The 26,983-nt window shown below is 45.4% G+C and overlaps 1 protein-coding gene across 1 annotated transcript in view; it reads right to left on the reverse strand.

Annotated features, from left to right (window-relative positions):
* LOC122929066 (protein-arginine deiminase type-2-like) overlaps window positions 1-26,983 on the reverse strand; it is a 61,455-nt gene that overhangs the window by 18,714 nt on the left and 15,758 nt on the right. The window contains exons 2-10 of the mRNA XM_044282512.1: window positions 25,953-26,136; window positions 25,388-25,460; window positions 21,419-21,480; window positions 13,739-13,856; window positions 13,534-13,659; window positions 11,603-11,766; window positions 10,728-10,831; window positions 10,522-10,633; window positions 10,343-10,450 (exon numbers count right to left, since the gene is read on the reverse strand). Coding sequence (XP_044138447.1) covers window positions 10,343-10,450; window positions 10,522-10,633; window positions 10,728-10,831; window positions 11,603-11,766; window positions 13,534-13,659; window positions 13,739-13,856; window positions 21,419-21,480; window positions 25,388-25,460; window positions 25,953-26,136 — 1,051 coding nt within the window. The remainder of the gene's footprint in view (window positions 1-10,342; window positions 10,451-10,521; window positions 10,634-10,727; window positions 10,832-11,602; window positions 11,767-13,533; window positions 13,660-13,738; window positions 13,857-21,418; window positions 21,481-25,387; window positions 25,461-25,952; window positions 26,137-26,983) is intronic.

Consider the following 26,983-nt stretch of genomic DNA (forward strand, 5'->3'; position numbering starts at 1 on the left):
GACACCTTCTTATACCAGCGTCTGGTTCTGCGGGACACTAAATACGGAGCCAACATCTGGTCATTGAAGTCCACCCCTCCCATGTGAAGGTTATAGTCGTGGACTGAGAGGGGCTTTTCAATGACACGGGTTGCTCGCTCAATTTGTATTGTCGTGTCTGCGTGAATGGAGGAGAGCATGTAAACGTCACGCTTGTCTCTCCATTTCACCGCGAGCAGTTCTTCGTTACACAGTGCGGCCCTCTGCCCCCTTGCAAGACGGGTGCTAACGAGCCGTTGGGGGAAGCCCGCGCGACTAGTTCGCGCGGTACCACAGGCGCCAATCCGTTCTAGAAACAAATGCCTAAAGAGGGCCACACTTGTGTAGAAATTGTCCACATAAAGATGGTACCCCTTGCCGAATAAGGGTGACACCAAGTCCCAGACTGTCTTCCCACTGCTCCCCAGGTAGTCAGGGCAACCGACCGGCTCCAGGGTCTGATCTTTTCCCTCATAGACACGAAATTTGTGGGTATAGCCTGTGGCCCTTTCACAGAGCTTATACAATTTGACCCCATACCGGGCGCGCTTGCTTGGGATGTATTGTTTGAAGCCAAGGCGCCCGGTAAAATGTATCAGGGACTCGTCTACGCAGATGTTTTGCTCTGGGGTATACAAATCTGCAAATTTCAGGTTGAAATGGTCTATGAGGGGCCGAATTTTGTGGAGCCGGTCAAAAGCAGGGTGGCCTCTGGGACGGGAGGTGGTGTTGTCGCTAAAGTGCAGGAAACGCAGGATGGCCTCAAAACGTGCCCTGGACATAGCAGCAGAGAACATGGGCATGTGATGAATTGAGTTCGTGGACCAATATGACCGCAATTCATGCTTTTTAGTTAGACCCATGTTGAGGAGGAGGCCCAAAAAAAATTTGATTTCGGAAACTTGGACTGGTTTCCACCGGAAAGGCTGGGCATAATAGCTTCCCGGGTTAGCGGTTATAAATTGAGTGGCATACCGGTTTGTCTCTGCCACAACTAAGTCTAAGAGCTCCGCAGTCAAGAACAGCTCAAAAAATCCCAGGGCCGAACCGATCTGAGCTGTCTCAACCCGAACTCCAGACTGGGCGGTGAAAGGGGGAACTACAGGTGCGGCTGAAGTTGGGGACTGCCAATCAGGGTTTGCCAGCACCTCAGGGATTCTAGGGGCTCTACGGGCACGTCTTTGCGGTGGCTGCAACGGGGTCACTACTGCACGTGCCACCGTACCAGCTTCAACTGCCCTTCTGGTGCTCGCTACTTCACCATGTTCTACGGCAGTGCTGGTACTAGGTCCAGGAAGGGCTGCGCTGCTGGTGTATGCCTCACCACGTAATCCGACAGCGCCAGCCCCACTCTGCTGCTCTTGAAGCGGATCCTGCGCAACCTGCGGTCTAGCGACACGGGGCCGGGTACGCCTGGTGCTATCAGGGACCTCAACCTCCTCGTCCGAACTTTGGGTCAGAGAGCCACTGCTTTCTACAGGTTCATATTCTGACCCGCTAGATTCATCAGATGAGGGTTCCCATTCCTCATCCGACTGGGTCAGAAGCCTGTAGGCCTCTTCAGAGGAATACCCCCTGTTTGACATTTGGGCAACTAAATTTAGGGGTATTCCCTGAGACTACCCAAGAAAAAAAAGCAAGCCTGTCTTACAAATGGGAAGCTAGCGAAGTACCGGAGGCCGCTGCGGTTGATAAAAAATATCAAAACGGATTTTTTTATCGCCGCAGTGCGTGTAAAGTGAATGTGCAGTGATCAAAAAAATATATTTTTTGTCACTGCGGTGGGGCGGGCGTGGGCGAACGCACGTGTGGGCGACTGATCAGGCCTGATCGGGCAAACACCGTTTTGGGTGGAGGGCGAACTAAGGTGACACTAATACTATTATAGATCTGACCGTGATCAGTTTTGATCACTTCCAGATACTATAAAAGTACAAATGCTGATTAGCGATACGCTAATCGGTGAATAACGGACTGCGGTGCGGTGGGCTGGGCGCTAACCGATCCCTAAACTACCTAACCAAGGGGCCTAAACTATACCTAAAACCTAACGGTCAATACCAGTGAAAAAAAAAAAAGTGACAGTTTACACTGATCACTTTTTTCCCTTTCACTAGTGATTGACAGGGGCGAACAAAGGGGTGATCAAAGGGTTAATTGGGGTTCAGGGGGGTGATCTGGGGCTATGTGTAGTGTTGGTGTACTCACTGTGAAGCCTGCTCCTCTGCTGGATCCAACCGACGAAAAGAACCAGCAGAGGAGCAGGCAGCCATATAACAGATCATATTTACCAATATGATCTGCTATGTGGCTTCTGATTGTTTTTTTCTAAAATCAGCAACCTGCCAGCCACGATCATTGGCTGGCAAGCTGATGACGAAATACTCCTTGACGAAATGCCAGCCCGCGATGCGCATGCGCGGGCCGGCTGTGACCGATATGCGTCCAGGAGGAGTAAATCAACCACCTCCCGGACGCATCGATGCGTACATTGGTCGGGAGGTGGTTAATAATGAACGAAGCGATCTGATTGGTTGCTTTGGACAACTCAGCAACTTTTCTATGGACAGGTGTTAATAAATCTCCCCCAACATGTTATTTTTTTTTTCCAGAGAAATGCACTGTGTGGAAACAATACTTTCCAAGAGTTGTTAAATTTTTTCAGACTAACAATGTATCTTTGCTCTTTGAGGACACAGTGACATAACTCTTCCAATTCTCCACCTACAGACCATGAGGTGGAATATTGGAAGAGTTATGAGGGTGCAATTTAACAACTCTTGGAAAGTATTGTTTCCACACAGTGCATTTCTCTGGAAAAAAAAAAAAAATAACATGTTGGGGGAGATTTATTAACACCTGTCCATAGAAAAGTTGCTGAGTTGTCCATAGCAACCAATCAGATCGCTTTGTTCATTATTAACAAGGATTTCACAAAATGAAAGAAGCGATCTGATTGGTTTATGTTCAACTCATCAACTTTTCCTTTGGACAGATTTTGATAAATCTCCCCTGTTATCTGTAGGTCCATATATTTACAACAATACAATATAGGTCTTGTTTTAATCCACAGTTTGGGCCAGGCTGGATACAGTTGGGTATTATAGAGGGGTCCTTACTCTTTATATTCCCTCCCTTACATTAGTGGCCCAACAGCGTTTAACCCCTTAAAATCACCAGTTACTTATTCAAAATGCTGAAAATGTATATAGTTGGCAAGGTTGGCACCTGTTTTTCTGCCAATCCACAGTTTGGGCCAGGCTGTATACAGTTGGGTATTATGGAGGGGTCCTTACTCTTTATATTTCCACCCTTAGATTAGTGGCCCAAGAGCATTTAACCCCTTAAATTACTCAGTTGCTTATTCAAAATGTTGAAAATGTATATAGTTGGCAAGGTTGGCACCTGTTTTCCTGCCAATCCACAGTTTGGGCCAGGCTGGATACAGTTGGGTATTATGGAGGGGTCCTTACTCTTTATATTTCCACCCTTAGATCAGTGGCTTAACGGCATTTAACCCCTTAAATTCCTCAGTTACTTATTCAAAATGCATATTTTTTCATCCATTTTTCACTATAGTTTCTTTTTTAGTAAAAACACAAATAGATTTTTTTTATTAATCTGATTGTTCACAAATAATATTTAACATTTATGTAGAAAAAAAACAGATTTACTGCAGAGGAATAAAGAGAAAAAAAGGTTTATTTTTCATAGTAATGTATAAGAAACTGCCGAATAAGAAACCAACTTTAGTGAATAAGAAACTGGACGAATAAGAAACCAACTTCAGCCTCGTGGTAAATTACTTGTATGGAAAATAAAAAGGATACTTACCTTTTTTCAAGCGACATTGATATATAATAGGTGGATCTACTGAGTGGGACATAAGGAGGTTGTTTAACAAGGACTTGATACATATAGGTTTATGGAGTATCAAGAAAATACAATCTTATCTACATAGAGAGCACTGCAGTTCTATTCTATTGTTTCTTTATTTATCGTTACCACACTCTGGTAACAGTGTGGTCATGCTTAAGACATTCAGTCGAAACGCGTAGACCCTTCTGTGTCTGGTCAGCCTATGGATTTTATAAGGAAACAATAAAAGAAACTGGATTTTATCCACAGCCTTTCTGCTAGAATTTCCTTGCCGTTTACTTGTGATTGTTCCCCGGTCCGGGGTATCTGTGCACGGCTGTGGAGTACGGTGGGAGAGAGCTGAAACTTTTCTATACTTTGCTAATACAATGACACTATATGTGTCTAAGAAACAGATGGAGCGACTGCCTGGCCCGACAGTGATCATGACTGGCTGCAGGATATTTTAATATATATATATATATATATATATATATATATATATATATATATATATATATATATATATATATATATATATATATAAAAGAAAAAAAAAAGTCCAGCCAGTAGATAGAATACACAAATTAGTCCACTTTCATGGTACAAACATACGGTAATGGTTTTAGAAATGGTTTTGCCTAAATTTAAATCCCACTGAGGCATTTTAACAAAAGTGGGTGGGATGAAGTCTGCTTGTACCCTTAATAAATCTTTTGACTAAGGGCAATTCATCAAGTTTGAGATCCATAAAAAGGCACTAAGGGCCGAGATCTGGACTTTTAAAAGGTACTTGTTCTAGGACCCTCATCAAAGCCTGCTTGAAGAAATTCTAAAATAAAGCCTAGATCTAAAAGCATCTGTGGATCCCATCTGCTACCTGCATAAGACAGCAAGGGAAGTGGATTACTCATGTATTTCACTTGTTTTTCTGTTAACAATCCCAGAGCTAATCCATCATTCAGAACCTTAATTTTATTCAGATGTTATCAGTAGGATGTGCTGTTAATCTCCTCTACACATTATCATCCATAAGCATACTGTCTTTTTGGTTTTGTATAATTCCCGGTCTAGGAAAAAAATAAAAAAATTGACAAAGATAAATAATTTCAGAACTTTTTCCACCTTTAATGTGACCTATAAACTGTACAACTCAATTGAAAAACAAACAAATCTTTTAGGTGGAGGGAACAAAAATAAATAAATAAAATAATGTGGTTGCATAAGTGTGCACACCCTCTTACAACTGGGGATGTAGCCGTGTTCACAATTAAGCAATCACAATCATGTTAAATAGGAGTCAGCATACACCGGCCATCATGTAAAGTGCCTCTGATTAACCCCAATAAAGTTCAGCTGCTCTAGTTGTTTTTTCCTGAAATTTTCTTAGTTGCATCCCACAGCAGAAGCCATGGTCCACAGAGAGCTTCCAAAGCATTAGAGGGATCTCATTGTTAGAAGGTATCAGTCAGGAGAAGGGGACAAAAGAATTTCCAAGGCATTTGATATACCATGGAACACAGTGAAGACCGTCATCATCAAGTGGAGAAAATATGGCACAACAGTGACATCACCAAGAACTGGACGTCCCTCCAAAATTGGTGAAAAGACGAGAAGAAAACTGGTCTGGGAGGCGACCAAGAGGCCTACAGCAACATTAGAGGAGCTGCAGGAATATCTGGCAAGTACTGGCTGTGTGGTACATGTGACAACAATCTCCCGCATTCTTCATATGTCTGGGCTATGGGGTAGAGTGGCAAGACGAAAGCCTTTTCTTACTAAGAAAAACATCCAAGCCAGAATAAATTTTGCAAAAACACATCTGAAGTCTCCCAAAAGCATGTGGGAAAAGGTGTTATGGTCTGATGAAACCAAGGGTGAACTTTTTGGCCATAATTCCAAAGATATGTTTGGCGCAAAAACAACACTGCACATCACCAAAAGACCACCATCCCCACAGTAAAGCATGGTGGTGGCAGCATCATGCCAAGTGGCTGGAACTGGAGCCTTAGTCAAGCTAGAGGGAATTATGAACAGTTCCAAATACCAGTCAATATTGGCACAAAACCTTCAGGCTTCTGCTAGAAAGCTGCACATGAAGGAGGAACTTCATCTTTCAGCATGACAACGACCCAAACATACATCCAAATCACCAAAGGAATGGCTTCACCAGAAGAAGATTAAAGTTTTGGAATGGCCCAGCCAGAGCCCAGACCTGAATCCGATAGAAAATCTGTGGGGTGATCTGAAGAGGGCTGTGCACAGGAGATGTCCTCGCAATCTGACAGATTTGGAGTGTTTTTACCAAGAAGAGTGGGCAAATCTTGCCAAGTCAAAATGTGCCATGCTGATAGACTCATACCTAAAAAGACCGAGTGCTGTAGTAAAATCAAAAGGTGCTTCAACAAAGTATTAGTTTAAGGGTGTGCACACTTATGCAACCATATTTTATTTTTATAATTTTTTCTTCCCTCTACCTAAAAGATTTCAGTTTGTTTTTCAATTGAGTTGTACAGGTTATAGGTCACATTAAAAAGGTGGAAAAAGTTCTGAAATGATTTATCTTTGTCTTTTTTTACATCACAGAAACCTGACATTTTAACAGGGGTGTGTAGACTTTGTATATCCACTGTGTAATTATTATATATACAATTACACACACAAATATTCTATCCTGTAACATGTTATTATTACCGGTTCTCCACCAGTGTTCAAACAATCCAAATGGTCAGTGCGAGAGCGGATTGGATATAGAAACAAGGATTCAATATACCTGGTTATATCTGGTTTAACATGTATTTGTCCATTAAATTTGCTTGTTAAATTGTAAGCCATTATAAAAATTGCAAGGTTTTCCCACTTAGGGCTAGTGTTCCCACTTGTTGTAGTGATCCTACGGTCTCCCCTTGTTGTCTCTATACATGCACAATGTTTTTTAACCGTGATCAAGGTTTCAAATAAATCAAATCTCCTGGTTTTTGTTCTGTCCTTGTTTGTTTGTTAATTTTCTAAAAAAATGTAATCATATTATTTTGTATGAAAAACACACACAATGTGAACAGGATGTTCTTGCAGTGAACATCTTATGACAACAACATGGGGCTAATTCTCTGGTCCCACCTTACTGACCACCTGTCAGGTTTAGAGATACTATAAGTGCATACGACCAGAATACCATGATTAAGGAGAAGACAATACGATGTCCAAAATGCGTAGGTATGGTTTTTAATCATTGGACAAGACGTTTTGAAAGGGGTTGTGTCATCTCTGACAATAGGGGCATATCGCCAAGATATGTCCCCAATGTATTATAAGTGCGGGTCCCACATCTAAAACGGAGCCGGCAAAGTCCTGGAGGGTGCTCCCATTCATCTGCCGCTCTGCTATTTTCTGACCGGGCACCACTTTGCCGGCCTCGTGTTAAGCTTCGCTTTAGAGATAGGTGTGGGTCACAGAGGTGGGACCCCCACCTATCAGACAATGGGAGCATATCCTAGCGAAATGTCCCCATTGTCTGAGATGGGAATACCCCTTTAAGGATTTTCCAATAAAGAAGTGATGTTTTTACAAAATGCTGGAGACTCTTCATTTGAATTCGGTCATTGTGGATACGCCTGTTTCCGGCTCAGGACATCTCCTGGTACCAGGTATTTGGACATCCGTCAGAGATAAGGTATGGAACCTTATTCATTTTTTACTGTGTATCCAGCATCCATCTTACCAGGCAGGATGGGAGTCAGAAGACCCCCGTTCAAATCCAAGATGTGAAACCCACATCAGACATTTATGGCATATCCAGCGTTTTTGCCATAAATGGTTAACACGGCAATATCCCTTTAAAGGAACACTAATGCCAGTATTACATAAGCGATCATCCAGGCGATTATCGCAAGGGAAGCGCTCCCTCCCGGCAATAGTCTCCTCGTCAGTGGAGGAGACCGCTGCCATTACATGTAGCGATTTACTCCACAGTATGTGGAGGAGTGATCGTTATGCCATCGCCGTCTAGTTGATTACAGGTTACATACATTATCAAGATCAGACAGCACAATCTGCCGCCGGCAAACAATGGTTTTTAAGCGTGCTTAAAAATCTGGATAGCTCGATGTTGCTCGTTCATCTGGTAATCGGCGGTAGTATTACACAGCCAGATCAAAGCTAGGGAGCGTTCCTACAAACACTAACCATCGATCATCTGGCCGACAATCGGCCAGAGTAATTCTGAACAGTTTAAAACATTCCACTGGTTAAGGCCTCATGCACACGACTGTATACAGATTCCGCAAAATACAGATCCCTTCCATGTGCATTTTTCTCACTGCCTATCAATAGGCTGCAATTGTCTGGCCACGTACGGATCTGCAAAATATACAGATGTGTGCATGGCACCATAGAAATCAATGGGTCAGTGCACTCTTTGCAAAAAATGCGGATAGCACACGAATGAAAACAATGGGGGCTAAATCTACAATAATGCCGATTAGGTGTGTGAATAATTTTCATATATCATGTCTTACACTCCAGTCACATCCAGAGCTGCATTCACAAATTGGACAGCAATGCATTGTGGGGGTACCAATGACAGTTGGGGCTCATTCAGACGGCCGTATGCTGTCCACAAAAATACTGAATGCTATCCTTTTTTTGCGGATAGTATTCAGTATTTTTGCGGACCTATAGACTTCAATGGGGCCATGTCCTGATTTTCACGGACAAGTATAGACAGAACCGTGGAATAGAAAAGGGCACCATAGAAGTGAATGGGTTAGCATCTAATCCTCAAAAAAACGGACCCGGATAGCATACGGGCGTCTGAATGAGCCCTTACACCATGCTAAGCTGCTGGGATGGGGTGAAGCCACTGTCTCTTTCCAGTGACAGCCAGCACCATTTTGAATTTCTGACCATTGGAGCCGATCCAGTGCATCGGTTATAGACTAAATGCAGCATATGGGATACCGGCAATGGTCCACAGACACAGCACAAGTAAAACAGGACCTGATAATGATTCATCAAGCGCAATATGGCAGCTGCTAAGCCCAAAGTTCTGCTGCGGGGGGGAAGAAGTGTTGTCTCCTGGCCCTGGACCCAGAATTGTGAACTGAGCCGACTTTCCATTACAGAGTGAGATTAATTGAGCAGCGCCTTCCATAAAACTGTAAGACAACCTGTAAAATGCCCGGGAACAGTGCCCAGAAAACTCCCGGCTACCAGAGCCTGCACAGAATACCCGGGTGACATCCGACCCACACGAGATAGACATTTATGGCTTATATTTAACACTTCTATAAAACCCAATGAAACAGAGGCGCCCTGCAAAATATAGAGTAAAGAACATGCAGCCATAACCAGCTCCTGTACTGGCTGATCACAAGCCTCCTACCATTTCACCAAGTGACCCGACTGGATGCTAGCCAAGGACTGTACACGGGGCCCTGGAAAGTGTTGCAGGGCAAAAACAAACAAAATGAACCAGTTTTATGGTGCTGATGTATACATGACAAAAAGTATTGTTGAGGGACAGGCTGCATTCTCAGTGATGTCACTGCTGCTCTCTAGTGAATGGATAGGCTGCATTCTCAGTGATGGATGCTAGCCAAAGACTGTACAGGGGGCTCTGTAAAGGGTTAATTTTGTTAGTTTTTGCCCTGAATCTGCAGCACGTTTTATTTATGGTGCTGATGTATACAGAACAAAGAATTGTTGATGGATATGCTGCATGCTCAGTGAGGTCATTGCTGATCTCTAGTGAATGGACAGGCTGCATTTTTAGTGATGTCACCGCTGCTCTCTAGTGAATGGACAGGCTGCACTCAGTGATGACATCACCGAAAGTGCAGCCTATCCATTCACTAGAGAGCAGCAGCAACACCGTTGCTCTGTAGTAAATGGACAGGCTGCATTCTCAGTGATGTCACCGCTGTTCTCTAGTAAATGGACAGGCTGCATTTTTAGTGAGGTCACCGTTGCTCTCTAGTGAATGGACAGGCTGCATTCTCAGTGATGTCACTGCTGCTCTCTAGTGAATGGACAGGCTGCACTCAGTGATGTCACCGCTGCTCTCTAATGAATGGACAGGCTGCATTTTTAGTGATGTCACCGCTGCTCTCTAGTGAATGGACAGGCTGCACTCAGTGATGACATCACCGAAAGTGCAGCCTATCCATTCACTAGAGAGCAGCGGCGACACAGTTGCTCTGTAGTAAATAGACAGGCTGCATTCTCAGTGATGTCACCGCTGCTCTCTAGTAAATGGACAGGCTGCATTTTTAGTGAGGTCACCGTTGCTTTCTAGTGAATGGATAGGCTGCATTCTCAGTGATGTCACCGCTGCTCTCTAGTGAATAGACAGGCTGCATTCTCAGTGATGTCACCGCTGCTCTCTAGTGAATAGACAGGCTGCATTCTCAGTGATGTCACCGCTGCTCTCCGGTGAAGCACTAAACATCAATCACAGTGAACTCACCAGCAGCTCCCGAATGGGAAAATCCTTCAGTTCTCCATCTCTGGGAGAATCCAGCACGACCGGGAAACTTTTATGTGGAGCCTGAATGTATCCAAATTCCAGCTCGTCCTGTGATGAAATGCATTACTAGTATGTGGGTATGTCGTCATACAGGTCTCCTGACCAAACATCTCACAGACCTGCATCCAGCGATCCCCTCGGTTCACATCTTCAAAGCAGATCTGGATCTTGTAATTGGCTTCGCTCACCAGGTTCTTGATCTCCTTCAGGAACAGGTAATTGTCCTTCACGCTGCAGGAAGAAAGCGGACACAATATTCACGTCTCAGTCCTGGAGCCTAAAATAAAGGCTGTGACTATCACTGAAACGCGTTGTCGCCCGTCACCTGCAGACGTAAACCACAATAGGGTCCAGCGTGTTGGGTGTAATGATCAGCGGCGAGATACGAAACGTCACCACGTCTGTGAATATGGGGGTCTCGGGGATTCCCTGCAGGATAAAGCAGAAGAACAGAGGATGGATATTTGCACTTTACACTACTTGTATGATTTTTGCACCCCATATTACTCATACATCTGGTGGAGCCCCAACAACACGTTTCATCCAGAGCCTTCTGGTTCAGGAATACAATACTATTACTATTGTAGCATCTGACACACAGGTAGAGCAAGAAGAAGCAGGGGTTAAATGTAACTGCCTGATAAAGATATGCTATGAGCCCCTCTCCTGCCCTTGTCCCTAATGTGTCCTTATTCAGGTTTCCTGCAAGAAGCCGAGATCCTGGCAGCCGCCTGCAGCCACGCTGATTATGTTGTTAGCACTCAGACACAGGAGCGAAACTTAAGCCAAGTACAGCGACGAGAAACCGAAAATCAGATCCGGTTACTGGACACGAACTGCCAGCATCAGGCATCTAAATATGGAGGGTACACCGAGGGGAGTGAAGAGACAGGAGATCTTCCCTCCATGGTGGTCAAGAAAAGAGGGCAACGTCCCCTCCACGCCGGTGTGCCACTGCCTGTGCCCACATGGGTCTGGTCACTGATGCAAATGTTCTGCCAGGATGCTGGATGCCCCCTCTACACCGGTGTGCCACTAGCTGTGCCCATATGGGTTTGGTCATGAATGCAGATGTTCTGCCAGGACACTGGATGCCCCCTACACACTGGTGTGCCACTGCCTGTGCCCATATGGGTCTGGTTTCTGATGCAATGTTCTGCCAGGACCCTGGATGCCCCCCTTACATACTGAGAATTTTACCTCCACCTGCGTCTCTAGCAGACTGGCCTTGATAGTCACCAGTCCATTAAATCCTTCATCCGGGAAGCGCAGTCCTTCCACAAAGAACTCCAGCTCGCTGGTCCCCGTGTACCGAGTCTTGAAGAAGAGCTTCTCTCTTCCCAGGACGTGCCTGTACATTTTATCTGCCAGTAGAAAGCAAAGGAGTCACGTGACACCGTAACGGTCGGACAGGGCATTTTACGGACACCTACGATGTGCAGTTTTAGGGTATTTCTATGTTGCAGTCCTCAGCAGAACACTATCTCCTATCATCATAGTTTGCTACAATGTCTGGAGTACAAGTATTGTCCAGGGTAGATACAACTGTAACAGACCCTCAGCTGTGAGGAGAATTAGGCTCAGAACTGCTCATTATATGACGACTGCACTTCATTTACCTATAAGAGGCAGAGGTACGAGGTGCAGTAGCGCCGTGTCCTGATTATCGGGGTCTCATGTCTCTAATGCACAATGTGCTAATGGCTCATTACTTCGGCTTTTGTGACAAGTGTGAGGGCACTAATATACATTCCTGCCCCGCGCCAAGCAGCCTCTTGTTGTATTAGGATCGGGTGTCCAGTGCGGCATTAATGAATGTTCTGCAGCCTCTCAGGGGGTATCAGGTTTGAGAGCTCGGGATTTCTGTAGATGCCACTTTAGGAGGCTTAGAAATTTGTCATTGTCAATTGGGCTCTGAGAGACCAAGCCAGCGGGACTCCTAACTATATCCAACCACAGGACCTTCGCTGCCTTATATATGGGACTGAGACTGCTTCTGAGCATTATTAGCCAGGTTCTCTCTCTATATAATGCTTTACTTGTCAATTAGTGACCCCGAGTTACATATGGTTTTATATTCCAATATCATCCAGAGCTGCATTCACAACTCTGCTCTTACATCATGTCTTATAGTCCAGGCACATCCACAATGCGGCTTTTACAAACATATAATATTCCAGTCACGTACAGAGAAGCATTCACATTTCTACTCGTAGATTCGGTCTTAAATTCCAATAACATCCAGAGCAGCAATCCTAATTCTGCTCTTAAAGCAGGTCTCATGCTCTAGTCGTATTTAGAGCAGTATTGACCATTCTACTATTACATTAGGTCTTATACTCCAGTCAGGTACGCATCAGCAGTGACAATTCTACTGTAGCATGAGTATATGCTGCATCATATCGCATATATTAATCCCATCCAGAGCAACATTCCTAATTCTGCTCTTAAAGCGTGTCTTGTACTCGAGTCCTATTCAGAGTAGCATGGACAATTCTACTGCATCATGTCTTTATTCCAGTCTCAGCCAGACACCATGTTTTATAATCCAGTCACATTCAGAGCAGAATTCAATCCTACTGTTAGATCATGTCATGTATTCCAATCACATCCAGAGCTGCATTCACAATTCTGCTCTTACAGCATGTCTCTCAAGTCAGGTGGAGAGCTGCATTCACAGTTTTACTGTTAGATCACGACTTATATTCCAATCACATCTAGAGCTGCATTTACAGTTCTAAAGCCACAACATGTTTTGTACTCCAGTTACATCCAGAGCTTCTTTGATCCATATGCACAGTGCTGACAGACGCCTTCTAACATCTTAGTCGAGTCAGTACAGACACTGAACAAGCAAGTGGAAGCAAATCATGCGAGGTCCTAACAGAATTGTGGATGCGGGTCTGGGCGTTACTGGAGTATAAGACAGCATGTCTTATAGTCTAGTCACATCTGGAGCTGCACCCAAAAATCTGCTAGATTACATCATGTAAGTCAGGATCGGTAAAAGGAAAGTAAAGCAAAGTGGAATCATGAATAAAATGTGAAAAAAAATTCAGAATTTAGCTTTAGAAAGAAAATAAGAGCTTTGGAAACCTCCCTGGGTTCCTCGGGGGCGGGAAGGAACTCACTGTGCAGATGGAACACTCCCAGGTTTGGTGCTTCAGTGGCAGAGATGTAGAGCAGCAGGTGGTATCCTGTCGGAAGTTTTTCGGGCCCTCGGATCCGGAGCAGCATCTTGGACATATCCAGGAGATCTGGGGGAGGAGACACGGGCCAGGTCAATGCTGCGCCTCCTCGCTACACAGAGCGACCCACGAGCGAGCGATTACTCACCCGTCTTGGACAGCACAATGTTATCTCCTCCATCCACCGTGCGGGAGATCAAACTGTCCTTATCACAGTTCACCAGCAGGATGGCGCCCTGACCCTCCAGACCCCAGGTCCACGTAGCCTACAAGATATCACACAACATTATATAGCAGGACTGGGAGATACACCAGTCTAATGGGGAAAGGGAAGGTCATCAGCCATTTAAAGGGGTGGTCCTATAAAGAAAAAAATAAATCTGCATTTTTCAAACCAGCACCTGGATCTGAATGCTTTTGTAGTTACAGGTCAGGTTAATCAATAAAATGCATCTGTATAGCGCCACCTGCTGTTCGCTCTTTCCAAAGCCGGAATTAGACTTACCGGTAATTCAGTTTCCACGAGATCACCACGACGGCTACAAGGAGATTGACCCCTGACCTCTGTAGGGGCAGGAACAGAGAGAGGGTTTAAATCCCCCCCTCCCACCACCAGCACCAGTGTGTCCAAAATTACAGAGACAGAAATAAGTGGTGAGAACAGAAAATTAATGAACCGAGAGGGTATTACTTCATAACCTCCCAGGTAAGACTAAGGAAGGGTAGGGAATATATGTGCCGTCGTGGTGATCTCGTGGAAACTGAATTACCGGTAAGTCTAATTCCGGCTTTCCACCTCATCACCACGACGGCTACAAGGAGATATAAAAAATTATAGCTTAGGGGGGGACGACCGCCTGAAGGACCTTACGTCCAAAAGACAAGTCTGAAGTAGATAGGTCTAACCTATAGTGTTTAGTAAAGGTGTGGATGTTAGACCAAGTAGCAGCTTTACAGATCTCCTCAAGAGAAGCTCCGGCCCGCTCGGCCTGGGAGGAGGACATAGCCCGGGTAGAGTGAGCTCTCAAATTTGGGGGGCACGACAGACCTTGGGACTCATAGGAGATGGAAATAGAGTCCTTTATCCACCGTGCTAAGGAGGACCTGGAGGCTTTTTGACCCTTATTCTTACCTGAGAATAAGACAAACAGGTTGCTGGATTTGCGGAAACCTTTTGATACCTCGAGATACCGTAAGACCGAACGTCTTACATCTAGAGAGTGGAAGCTAGATTCCCTAGTATTAGAGGGATTACTGCAAAAGGAGGGTAAGACTATCTCCTGGTTACGGTGGAAATCTGATACCACTTTTGGCAAAAAACCCGGATCTAACTTAAGAATGATTCTGTCATCGGTGATACGGAGATAGGGTTCCTGTATCGATAGTGCTTGGATCTCGCCTAGCCTTCTTGCGGACGTGATGGCCACCAAGAATGCAGTCTTAAGCGATAGATGTTTGGTGGAACAACTAGATAGGGGCTCAAACGGAGCAAGAGTCAAGCCAGTGAGTACCGTATTGAGGTCCCAGTTGGGGATCCTAGATTTTAGAGAGGGACGTAGTCGGGAGGCAGCTCTCATGAATCTTTTAATCCAGCGATGACTGGCTAGGTCTTGATCAAAGAAGCAGGCAAGTGCCGAGACCTGTACCCTCAGGGTAGAGGGTCTAAGACCTAATTCAAGCCCCTGCTGGAGGAAGTCCAAGATTTTCAAAAAATTTGGCGGCTCTAAATTTGGGGCAGGGTTGCCCATCCAGGTACAGAATCTCTTCCAGATCTTTAAGTAAATTGAGAAGGTAACCTTCTTTCTACTCGCTTTTAGGGTGGCTATCACTCTGTCTGAGAGCCCCTGGGACCTCAACCACTGGACCTCAGGATCCATGCTGATAACCTGAGGAAGCTCGGATCTGGGTGTAGGATTGGCCCCTGGTGAAGCAGGTCCCTCCTGGAGGGAAGAGGCCATGGATCCTCTACTGATAGATTTTTTAAAGAAGAGAACCAGCTCCTTTTCGGCCAATAGGGGGCTATTAGAATTAGTGTCGTATCTTCTAGGTAGAGTTTCTGGATTATCCTGGGAAGTAGAGGCAAAGGTGGGAATGCATAACTGAGATCCCAGTCCCAATGAATCGTCAGCGCATCCAGCGCCCAGGGATTGTCCCGTGGGTTTAGCGAACAGAACGTTGGTACCTTCGCGTTCTTTTTGGAGGCGAACAGATCCACTTGTGGGGTGCCCCATCTTTCTGCCAAAACCTGAAATACTTCTTGATTCAGGGACCACTCGGTATGATCTATTGACTGGCGACTGAGATAGTCTGCTTCTACGTTCAGTATTCCTTTTAGGTGAATTGCGGAGATAGAACTCACATGGGATTCTGCCCAGTTGAAGATCTTTCTTGCAATAGACATCAGTTTCTCCGATCTCGTACCTCCCTGGTGAGAGAGATAAGCCACCGTCGTCGTGTTGTCTGAAAGGATCTTTACGTGCTGACCCACCAGAAGGGTCTCTGCAGCCCTCAGGGCTTTCCAGACTGCTTCCAGCTCTCTGAAATTGGAGGACTGAGAGCGGATTGTTGGACTCCAGGAACCTTGGAACAAATGATCTCCTACTTTCGCTCCCCATCCTTTTCCGCTTGCATCCGTGAGTACTTGAATGTAGGGAATCTTCTCCCAGGCAACTCCTAAGGACAGATTGCTTGTGCTTCTCCACCAATTCAGGGAGGTCTTCACCGCTAGGGGAATCAGAACTTTGTGATCCAAGGAGGACTGTTGTTTGTTCCAAGTTCTGAGAATCCATGCTTGGAGGGATCGGAAGTGGGCCTGACTCCATGGGACGGACATGATACAAGACGAGAGAAGACCCAGGAGGCTCATAGCTTCCCTTATGGGACATGACCTCCTGTTCTGGAAACGTCGAGCCTGTAATTGAAGGTTTTTGACCTTGTCTGGTGGAAGGAAGGTATGCTGGGTTCGGGAATCCAGGATGACGCCCAAGAACTGGATAGTGCTGGAGGGCACCAGGTTCGATTTTTTCATGTTCACCAACCAACCCAGATCTTGAGTGAGAGACAGGAAGGTTTGTAGGTCTGTTCTGAGTTTGTTCTCCGAATTCCCAATTAGTAGGAAATCGTCCAGGTACGGTATAATCACCAGACCTTTGTGTCTCAGGGAGGCCACCATCTCGACTACCAGCTTTGTAAACACTCTGGGTGCAGATGATATCCCAAAGGGGAGGGCCGTAAACTGGAAGTGATGAGTTACTCCCTTGAGGTCCTGGATGGCGAACCTCAAGAACCTTTGTGACTCTGGATGAATTGGGACGTGATAGTAGGCGTCCTGAAGGTCTACTGAGCACATCAGGGCGTTCCTCCCTATTAACGGAATCAGGGACTTCAGGGATTCCATCCTGAACTTCCGATAAATGACAAACTTGTTCAGGGCTTTCAAGTTTATAATTGTGCGGAATGAGCCCTCTTTTTTCTCTACCAAAAACAGGTTCGAATAGAACCCTTGCTTTTGCTGTGTTGACGGGACTTGTACTATCACGTTCGTCGCCAGAAGACCTTGGACCCCTTGCAGAATCTTTTTGCGCACTTTGGGGGAACTTGGGTTGGTGACAATAAAGCGGTTTGGGGGAGATGAAGAAAGTTCGATGTGGTACCCGGATTTTATTATGTCCCGAACCCAAGGGTTCTGGGTAATGGACTCCCAAGGAGTCAGAAAATTCTTCAATCTCCCCCCAACTCTGGCGTCACTGCTTGTCCGAGGGCTTATTCTGGGAGGAGGAGGGGTTGCTCCTACCCCTGCCCCCTTTTGGGTAACTCCAGCGTCCTGACTTCCCTTTATCCTTAAAGGGTCTATTCTGGCTGGTGGGGGCCCGAAAAGGATATCTCCTTTTATAGGGTCTCTCCTCTGGGAACCCCTTTTTTTTGTCCGCCGCTTTCTCCAGGATACGGTCTAGGACGGGCCCAAAGACATATTCCCCCGAGAACGGGATGGAGCATAGTTTCATCTTTGATGTGTTGTCGCCTGACCAGCTCTTCATCCACAAGGCCCGGCGGGCCGCATTAGAGAGCCCTGCATCCTTTGCCGCAAATCTGACAGACTCGGCTGAGGTGTCTGCCATAAATGCTGTGGCGGATTTCAATAGGGGGAGGGACCTTAGGATCTCATCCCTGGAAGTATTATCTCTGATGTGAGATTCCAGTTCCTCTAGCCACAGCCCCATGGATCTTGCCACTGAGGTAGCTGCGATGTTTGTTTTTAAAGTGAACATCGCCGCTTCCCACGATTTTTTTAGGAGGCTATCTGCCTTCCTATCCATGGGATCGCGCAGCTGAGAAGTGTCTTCGAACGGCAAGGCAGTCTTCTTATTGACCTTTGCGACTTGAATGTCGACCTTTGGTGTTTCACTGAAAATTTTTGCTTCGCTTGAGTCAAACAATAGCCGGTTCTTAAAGGACCTGGACACCCCCAACCTCTTTTCCGGGTTGGACCACTCGTCAAGTACCATATCTCGTATGTTCTCGTTTATTGGGAACACCCGGGTCTTTTTAACCCTGAGTCTCCCAAACATCTCATCCTGGACCGAGCGGGCTCTAGGGGTTTCTTCGACCCCCATAGTGGCCCGGACCGCCTTTAGAAGATCTGGCATCTCATCCAATGAAAAGCAGAATCTTCTATCTGATTCCGAAGTATCAATATCAGAGGAGGCCCCCTCGTCCTCCCAGGCTCTAGATGATGAGGCGTCTTCCTCTATCATCTCCGGGTCTGATAAGGAAGGAGATGGACCCCTACGTCTTTTTGGTGGAGGTGCATCCCTGGGTGAAGGCATCTGGGATAAGGAGGTTCTTACTTCCTCATGGATCATGGACCTTAATTCGTTAAAGAAGGAAGGTTGTTCTTCAGCGATAACGCTAGAGATGCAGTCTTTGCAAAGCTTTTTGCGATAGTCGTCCGGAAGCCGTTTAAGGCAGGACACACACTGACTGTTTTCTGATTTTTTTCTGGGCCTCCTTAGCGACCTGGGAAGAATAACCCCCATTAGCCATCTAGGTATGCATGGAACTAACAGACAGAAGCCCCAAGCCAGAGAAGTGGAGGAGGAGGAACAGGCAACCTGGTACAGTGTCTAGGAACAAGTAACAGGGTGGAACAAAGCGCTTCCCCACAGGGGAACTTACTGCAGGCGGCACAGAAGGGTCTCCAGGGGAGCGGGGTTCGGTCGACATGACTGCACGCTGCTCCGATGTACGCCGGTACACTGCACCGCTGGCGCCGAAAATTTGAATGTGAGACGCCTCTGAATGACGTCACTTCCCTCGTCCACCGGAAGTGACGTCTGCCGCTTTCCTGAAGCGCTTAGGCGCGCACCCGGCGATAGCCAAACAGGCCCGGCGGGAGACGCGACCCGGGAGCAGGCTCACATATCGTAATGGAGCGAGTCCTCCCTCCTTCACCCCTGCCCAGCGTTAGTACGAGGACCGCAGGAGGGCAGGGGGAACACCCGGTAGGTGTCAGGATGTTACATTCTCTTCATCTCCCCGCAGGGAGACTCTCTCTGCCCCTGTCCTCTGTAGGGACAGGAAACACTGGTGCTGGTGGTGGGAGGGGGGGATTTAAACCCTCTCTCTGTTCCTGCCCCTACAGAGGTCAGGGGTCAATCTCCTTGTAGCCGTCGTGGTGATGAGGTGGAAATTCTTTGTCCAGCTCACGGAGATGGATGTGCATACTCTGTTCCATACGTTAACTGCCACCAGTTACAGCAGAAAGGACACGTCCCCTGAGCTGTCAGCTTGGAATAAATCTAGCAGAGCAATTGGAGCAATGAATGGCGAGATCTTTGGATCCATGCAAGGTACAGGGCTGGTTCTAGCTGTGTTAGAAAGAGATTGTCATGTCCTATACGATGTCCGATTTTCCATTTTTTTTTTTTTATGCTGTAAAACCATCTTTTAACCCTGTTGTTACTGACCATTTCAGGCTTGAGAGCAGTTGACTGTAGGGATATTAGGATTGTGGAAAGAGCGGAAACTTCCCTGCCCCACGTGATGGGTACATTCACGCTGTACTGAAAGTTTGCATGTGGCAAGAAGACATATCATCCCTACACTGCAAAAAAATAAAATGAAAAAACGTGCAGCACATACAGACCTGCGGTGCAGATTTCAAACCCACAGCATGTCAATTTCTGCTGCGGATCTCACCCTTTACAATGCAGGGGGCGAAATCTGCTGCAAAAACTGAGCCCAATCGGCTATAAGAGCTGCAGGACTCGAAACGCGTGACACTATTAGCACATCACTAAAGTTGCATGAACTCAGGTTTATGAGCTTCAAAAAACAGAATCATCAGGGTACGGCATGGTTTCTCCAAGACTTGTACCGGCTAGATACCCCTAAAGTGCCAGATATTGAGGTCACCAGTGCCTTAAAGGGAACCGGTCACCTGGAAGAGATAATTTACACTAATCATAGTACCTTAAAGTATCTCTCATAGTGTGCCCAAAGATGTATTCATATCTTCTTTCTGCGTTGTGCCGTCTCATAAAATAGACTTATAAAACTGTGTTTGGCACCTTTTTGAAGTCGTGCTGAAGTCACGGGGGCAGCGGCCTCCTTGACTCAACCGTCGGATAAGCCCGCCCCTATGCCGCTCCCCTGCATATTGATGGACATTTTCCCCTGTAGCTGGGACTGCACTCTTCTCGCGCATGCGTCGTGCGTGTCCTGCCACAGCATGATCCCAGCTACGGCTCCCTCCCTCCCTGGCATCTTCTTGTTCACTGCGCCTGCGCCGTTCCTTCACAGCGCGCTCATCGCTTCTCCCCTGCTGCGTGAGCGCGATCACTGTCTGCTTGCACTACAGCGCAGGCGCAGATACCCATTTTTCCCTGTAACTGACACAGCTTCTGGCTGGTGACAGTTGAAGATTTAAACAGAGTGTGCGACCATCTCAGTGAGGTGGACAAAAAAAAAAAAATTATATATAAAGGAAAGGAACAAAACAGCAGGTGGCGCTATACATGTACATTTTATTGAATAACTCACTGGCTATACAAAATTTTTAATTACATGCAATTACAAAAGTATTAAGATCCAGGTGCTGGTTTGAAACATGCAGAATATGTTTCTTGGTAGAATCACTTTAATGACAGGACTACAAAGAATGATGTCATTTGTGCCCTCAGCTCTGAGTGGATTGGCTAAGAGCTTTCAGAGGGGAGGAGTCTATGCGACAGGCTATATTCTAGCACCCTGATGGGCTCCTCAGAGGGCGCACCCTCTCCTGGTGACTTTCTGAAATAAATAAAAATAATAAAGTATACAGTATTTTTCACTTTATAAGACGCACTTTTGTTCCCCCAAAAGTAGGGTGGGAATAGCCCTGCGTCTTATAAAGCAAATACTAATGAGCGCTTCCATTATGGAAGCACTCATTAGTACCGGAGGACCGGGAAGCTCTGTACTCACCGCTTCCTGGTCCTCGGCTGCGCACAGTGTGAGGGCGCTCTGTGACCCAACGCTGGAGGCGAGGAGCGGCGGCGTCCACGAGCAGGAGAGGCAAGTGTTTTTCTATTTTATTTGATCTGCATGGGGGCTAATAAATGGCATGGGGGGGGGGGGGGGGCTGGTCTGAGGCCTTACTGGGGTCTTATTAACATTGCTGGCCTGATCTGAGGTCTAATGAAAAAATAAAAATAAAATCTTATTGTCCTCCTCTAAAACCTAGGTGTGTCTTATAAAGCGAAAAATACGGTATATACGTCATCTTGTATTACAAAATATCACAAAATGACCTTCCCATAAGAGAACATATCACGCGGCCCACGTTTACCTTATGTGGGTTGTTTCGTTCTACGTTACCATCCCGATCCGCGTCGACATCCAGGGACATTTCTGACAAATAAACGGGAGAGAGATTATAAGGAGGAGGAAAAAAAAAAAAAAAAAAAAAAAAAAAGGCGGCCACAAGGATCCAGATTATACAACACCGCCAGAGTACACATTCCTAAAAATTGTGGTCACATTTTATTTTGGGTCTTCCCGTAGGGTGCCTACCCCCTTGACCTGTTACACACGAGCTGCGTTTGTCAGCCCATATTATAGCCGCAAGTCCTGGCCTGACGTGGTTGGGATGTACCCCCTGACAATGGAGGGGGCTGTGTAATCTGCAGCATGTGCAACCTGAACTCATCCCGAATGTCGTCCAGAAAGAAAAATGTCCGTGTCCTGATGCAACACGCACATGTCTCGTCTGTCTTAGGAGGATTAAAGAGGACACATATCTGGTGTCCGATTCCTTCTCCACGCTGCTGCTCACCCCAATAAAAATGGGGTCAACATGGCGGCCGGGGGTGGATGCCGGACACTGGTGTTATAGATACGTAAGCACTGACATTCGCAGACCTTGCATCAGGTGGGTAGATTACAGGGATATATATATATATATATATATATATATATATATATATATATATATATATATATATATATATATATACATATATATATATATATATATATACAGACGTGGACAAAATTGTTGGTACCCTTTGGTCAATGAAAGAAAAAGTCACAATGGTCACAGAAATAACTTTAATCTGACAAAAGTAATAATAAATTAAAATTCTATAAATGTTAACCAATGAAAGTCAGACATTGTTTTTCAACCATGCTTCAACAGAATTATGTAAAAAAATAAACTCATGAAACAGGCATGGACAAAAATGATGGTACCCCTAGAAAACACAGAACATAATGTGACCAAAGGGACATGTTAATTCAAGGTGTGTCCACTAATTAGCATCACAGGTGTCTACAACCTTGTAATCAGCCATTGGGCCTATATATATGGCTCCAGGTAATCACTGTGTTGTTTGGTGATATGGTGTGTACCACACTCGACATGGACCAGAGGAAGCAAATGAAAGAGCTGTCTCAAGAGATCAGAAAGAAAATTATAGACAAGCATGTTAAAGGTAAAGGCTATAAGACCATCTCCAAGCAACTAGATGTTCCTGTGAGTACAGTTGCACATATTATTCATAAGTTTAAGATCCATGGGACTGTAGCCAACCTCCCTGGACGTGGCCGCAGGAGGAAAATTGATGACAAATCTAAGAGACGGATAATCCGAATGGTAACAAAAGAGCCTAGAAAGACTTCTAAAGAGATTCAAGGTGAACTTCATGCTCAAGGAACATCAGTGTCAGATCGCACCATCCGTCGTTGTTTGAGCCAAAGTGGACTACATGGGAGACGACCAAGGAGGACACCATTGTTGAAAACGAATCATAAAAAAGCAAGACTGGAATATGCCAAACTACATGTTGACAAGCCACAAAGCTTCTGGGAGAATGTCCTGTGGACAGATGAGACAAAAATCGAAGTTTTTGCCAAGGCACATCAGCTGTATGTTCACAGACGAAAAAATGAAGCATATCAAGAAAAGAACACTGTCCCTACTGTGAAACATGGAGGAGGCTCTGTTATGTTCTGGGGCTGCTTTGCTGCGTCTGGCACAGGGTGTCTTGAATCTGTGCAGGGTACAATGAAATCTCAAGACTATCAAGGAATTCTAGAGAGAAATGTACTAGCCAGTGTCAGAAAGCTTGGTCTCAGTCGCAGGTCATGGGTCTTGCAACAGGACAATGACCCAAAACACACCGCTAAAAACACCCAAGAATGGCTAAGAGGAAAAAATTGGACTATTCTTAAAGTGGCCTTCTATGAGCCCTGACCTCAATCCTATTGAGCATCTTTGGAAGGAGCTGAAACATGCAGTCTGGAAAAGGCACCCTTCAAACCGGACACAACTGGAGCAGTTTGCTCATGAGGAGTGGGCCAAAATACCTGCTGAGAGGTGCAGATGTCTCATTGACAGTTACAGGAAGCGTTTGATTGCAGTGATTGCCTCAAAAGGTTGCGCAACAAAATATTAAGTTAGGGGTACCATCATTTTTGTCCATGCCTGTTTCATGAGTTTATTTTTTTACATAATTCTGTTGAAGCATGGTTGAAAAACAATGTCTGACTTTCATTGGTTAACATTTATAGAATTTTAATTTATTATTACTTTTGTCAGATTAAAGTTATTTCTGTGACCATTGTGACTTTTTCTTTCATTGACCAAAGGGTACCAACAATTTTGTCCACGTCTGTAGAAGGCCACTTTAGAATAGTCCAATTTTTTCCTCTTAGCCATTCTTGGGTGTTTTTAGCGGTGTGTTTTGGGTCATTGTCCTGTTGCAAGACCCATGACCTGCGACTGAGACCAAGCTTTCTGACACTGGCTAGTACATTTCTCTCTAGAATTCCTTGATAGTCTTGAGATTTCATTGTACCCTGCACAGATTCAAGACACCCTGTGCCAGACGCAGCAAAGCAGCCCCAGAACATAACAGAGCCTCCTCCATGTTTCACAGTAGGGACAGTGTTCTTTTCTTGATATGCTTCATTTTTTCGTCTGTGAACATACAGCTGATGTGCCTTGGCAAAAACTTCGATTTTTGTCTCATCTGTCCACAGGACATTCTCCCAGAAGCTTTGTGGCTTGTCAACATGTAGTTTGGCATATTCCAGTCTTGCTTTTTTATGATTCGTTTTCAACAATGGTGTCCTCCTTGGTCGTCTCCCATGTAGTCCACTTTGGCTCAAACAACGACGGATGGTGCGATCTGACACTGATGTTCCTTGAGCATGAAGTTCACCTTGAATCTCTTTAGAAGTCTTTCTAGGCTCTTTTGTTACCATTCGGATTATCCGTCTCTTAGATTTGTCATCAATTTTCCTCCTGCGGCCACGTCCAGGGAGGTTGGCTACAGTCCCATGGATCTTAAACTTATGAATAATATGTGCAACTGTACTCACAGGAACATCTAGTTGCTTGGAGATGGTCTTATAGCCTTTACCTTTAACATGCTTGTCTATAATTTTCTTTCTGATCTCTTGAGACAGCTCTTTCCTTTGCTTCCTCTGGTCCATGTCAAGTGTGGTACACACCATATCACCAAACACAGTGATTACCTGGAGCCATATATATAGGCCCAATGGCTGATTACAAGGTTGTAGACACCTGTGATGCTAATTAGTGGACACACCTTGAATTAACATGTCCCTTTGGTCACATTATGTTCTGTGTTTTCTAGGGGTACCATCATTTTTGTCCATGCCTGTTTCATGAGTTTATTTTTTTACATAATTCTGTTGAAGCATGGTTGAAAAACAATGTCTGACTTTCATTGGTTAACATTTATAGAATTTTAATTTATTATTACTTTTGTCAGATTAAAGTTATTTCTGTGACCATTGTGACTTTTTCTTTCATTGACCAAAGGGTACCAACAATTTTGTCCACGTCTGTATATATATATGCAGTATGCCTTGCCGGTATGGGCGTTTTGTACATTCTGGTGACATAAGAGAATCACCTCCTTTCACTGGGATGCTCTGGGGTCCTGTGCGACAGTGATTTATAGTTCACTGGATACCACCAAAACCAGAATGTTCCCAGCCGCAGGTGTCCTATGACCGAACACATGACTCTCAGCTGCTGGAGATATCAATGCAGGGGATCTCCTCACTATTCTGCACCCAGTTCCCCGCCTATCGGGACTAACTGTGCCATTACAGGCTGCATAGACCCCCAGATATGTCATAAACATGGCGCTGGGCAACTATAGGAGCACACTTTTAGGAAACTTCAAACTCAAAAACTGGAGAGGGGTTGAATTTTCTGGTCTTCTCCAGAGTTCTCCTCTAATGCGTAATGATCGGGGCTTTTATTAAAGAGATATAGACGTACCGATCGCAGTCAGGTAGATTCCGGCTTTGTCCACAGCTGCATCCGACCCCTTCTTATAGTAAGCAAATGTTATCTAGGAAGGAACCAATGAAATTAAAAAATGAAAGACAAGAAGCCGCCAAATTACAGATTTTTTTAATGCAGGAAACACTACCCAGTTGTAGTTTTGCAACAGCTGGAGGCACGCTGGTTGGGAAACACTGGCATATGCCCATTCCCCTCCTTATATGCCAGTGTTTTCCAACCAGTTTGCCTCCAAACTACATAAAACTGTTATAATGGGCATCGGTAATTGGTATCGGTGAGTACTTAAATAAAAGTATCAGTACTCTTACTTGGCCTTAAAAAAAAAAATGGTATCGGGACATCCGTAGAAAAAACAAAAATCACACTTGTATGGGGCCCCTGACTGTAACAGGTCCGTGTTCAGTTCTACACTTGGACAGCACACGGATGTGAGAAGTCGGAATCAGCTCTAACATGGGATGTAGTGGAACCAGAGGTGGAGCATGTGCCCCATCTGGACAATGCATTGCCTGTGTACCGTACACCGTTTATTACCCACTTTGCCATCGTTGATATCGGTGCTTGGCGCAGTCATCTGGAACTCCACCAGTGTCCTGTTGGACAGCGGCCATAGTTTCTCTCCATTAATCACTTTCTGTTGGGAGACGTCGCTGTTCACAACTTCAAACACGATATTTGGGCTGTGACGAAAGCTGAACCACTTGCACTCCGGCGGAGACCCCCTGTACAGAGAGCAGAGACGGCCTGTAAGAGGTGACATGTACAGCCCCTCAACAATCCTCTGCCCAGGAAGGGGTGCTACAGCGGAAATAACCTTCATGTAAAGGGGCACCACATTAGAAGCCACCCTATGAGAACCCGTAAAGGTGGGGTTCCTCTTTTGAATAAACATCCCTTTCTAATGGTGGGGATTGGGAGCCTACTCCATTCACGTCTATGGGAGTTTATAGAACAGATAAGCAAGTCTACACGCTGGGAGGCAGTTTCACCACAGCTGGAGTGCAGGAGGTTGTTCTCAGCCTTAGGCTACATGCACGCGACCAGATGTGTTCTGCGGTCCGCGAACAGAACGGATGGCCCATTATAGAAATGCCTATTCTTGTCCGCAAAACAGATGCGGACAGCACACGGAGTGCGCCTCGGATGCGGAACCAAAACCACGGTCGTGTGAATGAGCCCTTACTCTGACAGAGCAGGAGATTGTGATCTCTAACACAATTACAGGTAAAGCCATGCTTCTCAGTCCTCACAACACTTGTACCTTTTTGCTTAGGCTACTTTCACACTGGCGTTTTGGGCGTATCCGTTATGGATCGGCAAAAAAATAAAAAAAAAATAATAAATAATAAAAAAAATAAAAAAACACACTACTATGATAATAATACAACCGCATGCATCCGTCAAACAGATCCGTTTGTATTATCTGTAACATAGCCAAGACGGATCCGTCATGAACTTTTTCTATTGTGCCAGGTTAAGTCACAGAAAACGTTTGGCTCCGCTTTGTCAGGCGGACAGCAAAACGCTGCAGGCAGGAGACTGATCGGAGGCAAACTGATGTATTCTGAG

Source organism: Bufo gargarizans, chromosome 2, assembly GCF_014858855.1.
Source record: "Bufo gargarizans isolate SCDJY-AF-19 chromosome 2, ASM1485885v1, whole genome shotgun sequence".
NCBI classification, from domain to species: Eukaryota; Metazoa; Chordata; class Amphibia; order Anura; family Bufonidae; genus Bufo; species Bufo gargarizans.